This window comes from Fulmarus glacialis, unplaced genomic scaffold (assembly GCF_000690835.1).
Source record: "Fulmarus glacialis isolate BGI_N327 unplaced genomic scaffold, ASM69083v1 scaffold21119, whole genome shotgun sequence".
Taxonomy (NCBI): domain Eukaryota; kingdom Metazoa; phylum Chordata; class Aves; order Procellariiformes; family Procellariidae; genus Fulmarus; species Fulmarus glacialis.
Genome location: NW_009232905.1, coordinates 34,642 through 39,163, shown reverse-complemented (window position 1 = coordinate 39,163; position 4,522 = coordinate 34,642). Strand labels below are relative to the sequence as shown.

The following is a 4,522-nucleotide window of genomic DNA, read 5'->3' as shown; positions in this document are numbered from 1 at the left end:
CATTTCTTTTTCTGTTAAGTATCTAATACAGCAACAGAGGAGATGGTTGGGCACTTATTACACCTGGGAAAGCTCAGTGAAGATACAGATGTGATCCAGCTAAGGAGTAGGCACAAGGCTGGAAAAGTTTACTTGTATGTTGCTCCCCCATGCTATTAGTTGAAGTGTCTACAGTGTGTTGGCTGTGAACAGCTTCTATGGAGCTGTTTCTCCTAGACATGGTCACTTCCGCAACAATATCACAGGCTGGTATGAGAGTCACTGCAGTGGCTCCGTTCTCTGCAGGAATTTATCAGGGAGTAAGCAGTCTTGGTGACAGGCTAAACTTGCCTGAGTTGTCTTGCTGTTAGTGCTTTTGAAATAACATTTTGCAAAAGTAGTTTTGTGGTGGTGGTTTTTCTTTTTTTTAAGACAACCAAACTGTGTGTGTTATTGGAAGGCCTTTATGACATGCTGCAGTTCAGACTTAATCCTGAGTTGCTATTAAAAGTAGATATTTAACGTGTTCCTTTTCTGTTTCTAGCCAAGGTACGAGTGTCTATCTAGAATGTCCAGGCATGCACAACAGCTTAGAGACCATGATATAAATCCATGCGTAGCGGTAAGATGATCAAATTGGGATTTCTGTGTGTATGTTTCAATGTTAAATAATGCAGTTTATAGAGGATTTTTTTATGGATAGCACTCTTGCATTGGCATTTTGCATAAAAAGTTTCTTAAAGAGTCTGAAGATGGGAAAAAGCTGAAAATCATCTGTTACAGTAAGGGTGAAATAACAACCAGTAATTCCGCATAAATAGGGGTAATACAACTAATAGCAATATCTTCAATTTTCTGTCCTTAAAACCAGAGCCTGAAATCCTGGTTAGACAAGCTTGGTTGATTTTTTTAAGTGTCTTCTGTGGTTTGTACCAAGCATCTTTGTAAACAACTGTTCCGTGGACTCTATCCTTACTGTTTAGAGAGTACTAATGTCTGTTATCTCTAAATGAAGTCATTGCTTGGAATTCCTGATTATCCTTTGTGATAGATGTTCCTCTACTGTCTTTGATAGTATTCTTTCATCTGAGAAGCTGTCTCCTGTCTTCATAGATATTCTGGGACTTGTTAGAATTTTTAGTCACTGAGTACAGTAACTTTCCTCAGCTCTGAAGTATGTTTTCCCTACTAAAGGAAACAGATGCCTCTAGAAAATGTATGGATGACAACAACTATAACAAGGATATGTGTACTGCTTATTTTTTGAAGTACAAAAGCTGCAGAAAATTCTGGGTAAGCGCAGTAGTTTTTCTGAATTTTACTCCATGTTTGGCTTTAAGTACATTACTTCTGACACACTGCTTTCTGAACTCTTCAGGCTTAGCTAGTGCAGACTGCTACTGTTTTTATGGTGACTTACAGGCCTAGGTAGTCTTGGTATGCGTTGCTGGAAGACTTAAGCAGATGTATATTAAAGTACTTCACTTGGTTCTCCTAAGTTTACCCTTGTAGATTGTGAGTCTGTGTTCTTGCAGTACTTGATATGTTTCCCTCTGAATTTGAGTCAGATATTTCTAGTAATAAGTTCTGTTTTAAATGGATATAATGAAAAAATTCTGAGGTAAGATAAGTTCATCTGTTTTTCCATTGGTTTGGGTCACATTTACTTCAACCTAAGACAAAGCTTAGGAAGAGTTCATTCTTACCTGGTGGTGTCCTTATTTCCTTCTCTCTTACGGTAGAAAAGTATCATGAGGAACCATGTGCAGTTAAAGTGTTCTGTGCTATTTTCTTTCCTTATGCCATAGTAGTAAAAGTCTTTTAGCTTAGTCTTTAAATAATTGCACAAACTACCAAAAAACTATTTACAGACAATTGCACGTTAGTCTTATACAGTGTAATGGGAATACTGTAATTTCACTGTCTTCTGAAGCAGCAAGGTAAATTAGCTATCAGCTAATCAGACTTAGAGTATCTGGCTCTTGATATATAAACAGTACTTCTGTTAAAGAATCTTACTCATTTGGAGCTCAGAGGCAGAGACTTCTGAGAAATCTGTGTTCTCATGGTCACTTTCTTCTATTTTCAGCATGACATTATGATGCAAAGGAGAAGAAATGGTGTGAAACCGGAGATGCCATCAGCAGAAGAGAGAAAGAAAATGTTGGAATCAATGGGGAAGGCCTACTGACTAGAAACTTGCATTGATTGACTGTTTTCACTGTACATATGATGACTTAACAGCAGCAAGTTGCCCTTTTATGAACTGGACTTTACAGTTGCCATATCTTGGATTAAAATAAGCTCTTAAATTTTGAAACGTGTGAGCTTTCTAGGATAGAACTTCTTGGTTTTATTCATATTCCCTGTTGTGGGAACTTGGCCTCTCACTGGAAGACATGGGTACCAATACAGCTTATGTCTAGAAACTTTGGAAGTAGAAACTAACTTGCTGTGAAATGCTAAATGTAAAATTAATGATACTCACAGAAAATCTGTTTGAAAAGAGGGGGCTGGTGAGTGTTGCAGTGTAGTTTTAAGGATGGAGCAGGTTGAGAGACTGGTATGTGCAATGTGTTTCTTGTATCCAGCTCTTCTGCCTAATATTCTGGATTTATCATGTGTGATCCTATCACTATTTTCACATGACTTGTATTCTGTGTCCCTGGTTTAAATAAGAGTGTTCATGAACTAAAATCCCAAATCCAGCAAGCTTGTCATTGTGTCTGCCACTGCAGTGACAGCAGAAGCTTGCAATAAATCAGATCCACAAGCTTTGCTTGTTACAAGGTTAGAGAGGTTGATGAAGATAGAACTGAACTCCTCGGGTCTGAACTGAATAGTACCTTCTGTGGATAGTAAATAGATACTTTGCTGGTGGGGAGGCAGGGGGACTTGTAGACATGTAAACATATACTCTGAGTGACATGGCAGGTTTAACTATAGTACATCTATCTAAGACTCTTTGGACAGCTGAAGCCCTGGGTTTGGAAATGCTTACTCATACAAGACTACAAAGCTCAGTTTGAACAGGTACTCTAATCTTAAGTAAGATTGATTCCTTAACTAAACTGAACAACTAGTAAGTGTAAACAGGTTGCTGTCTAGTGGAAACACTGTTTTCTTACCTTTAGTACCTTCAGGTGTCCTGGCTTAAAAGCTTGCACCCTGTGGTAAAACAGAAAAACCACTGTCATGAGCTCAAGTTCCGTGTGAAATCCTTTAGGACTTACTGCGATCAAGTTGGCAGAACTCTGGCTGACCTCATGGAGGATGGTGTAAAAGTGTTGTCTCTCTATTTAGACTGTTTTGGAAAGACTTCATGGCTTCCTGTTTCTCCTTCTGTCTGGCTTGTCTTGTTTCTTTCCACTGGAGGCTTATTTCTATGCTTAGTGGGATTTTTATGCTGTTTCCACCTTTCCTCTTGTTACTTGACCTGACTAGTAACTAATGGAGGTCTGCTTTTCCTCCTCCTCTTCTTTCTGTCTGTTCTCCTTATGCATCTGAGTTTTGAAATGGATCGATCATACCCTTTCTGTTACTGGAATGAGTGTGTAACTCTATGCCTTTGGAGTATGCAGTTCTCTGAGCATAGCTGTGCAGCTTCCAAGCTGTGTCACAAGTTCTCTAGTCAGTTCCTGGCAAGATCTTCTTCAATCAAGATCATCAGATTCTTTATTTTAAATTACTTTTTCTGCACTTAAAAATGTCAGCAAAGTTTGAAATTTTTTTTTGTGGAACAGAGAGGAAACTTTCATTATAGATTCAAAGGCTCTTTCTTGCCCACCACTTCCTTGCCACCTTCTTCCAATACGCTCCTACATACCCATCTTTCCTGGTTTTTTTTTTTCTCCCCATTTGGCACCAATTCCTTTTTACCGATTCGAGCATTTTGGTCTGTTCTCATTCCAACATTTTTTTTGGTAGTAACTTTGTTCTGTCTCTGATCTGATGAGGTCCTGCAATGACTTTCTAATACAGCTCCTCTTGTAGGTCTTGTGTTCTCTGTTCTCCTTGTCTTAGTGAGAGGAGAACTCCTTGCTTTCATTAGTCAAACTTAGCCATAACACTTCCTCATTGGCCATGCCTCTATTTGATCTTGTTCATCTGCAGGTTTTGGGGAGTGTTGTCCCCTTTTCCTTAGGGCTACGTCTTTGGACTATTCTGGTTTTGCTGCCTTGCTTGTCTAAGGGCACCTTCTCTCCCACTTGGCACAGGTTTGTCATTTGGCACGTCTGCTGTATCTTTGGGCAAGTTCTTTGCTGCTGTGGCTTTGGCTACTATTCTAGTACTTGCTGTTTGCCTGTTGCTGTGCTCTTATGTTGTGGGCTTACATTAAAATCTACTGTATGTTTTAATTCTGTGCAAGAAAACCAGCATCTCTTCTGATGTAATTATGCTGATTCTTCCTTGCATAAGCTCAAGTTCCTTAAAGTCATCTCATTTATCCTAGGTTTCCCTTTCAAGTTTTCTTTGAGTGTAGAAATGCCCTTTCTCCTAGGTGGTTGTTGCATTTACGATTTTTTCTGCCAATATTTACTTG

At 39.0% G+C, this 4,522-nt stretch overlaps 1 protein-coding gene across 1 annotated transcript; it reads left to right on the top strand.

Annotated features, from left to right (window-relative positions):
- Nucleotides 1-547: 547 nt before the first annotated feature.
- On the top strand, nt 548-2,170 carry CHCHD7 (coiled-coil-helix-coiled-coil-helix domain containing 7). Its single transcript, XM_009585134.1, has 3 exons — nt 548-601; nt 1,174-1,272; nt 2,069-2,170. The coding sequence occupies exons 1-3, from the start codon at nt 548-550 to the stop codon at nt 2,168-2,170; spliced, it is 255 nt and encodes an 84-aa protein (XP_009583429.1).
- Nucleotides 2,171-4,522: the final 2,352 nt, after the last annotated feature.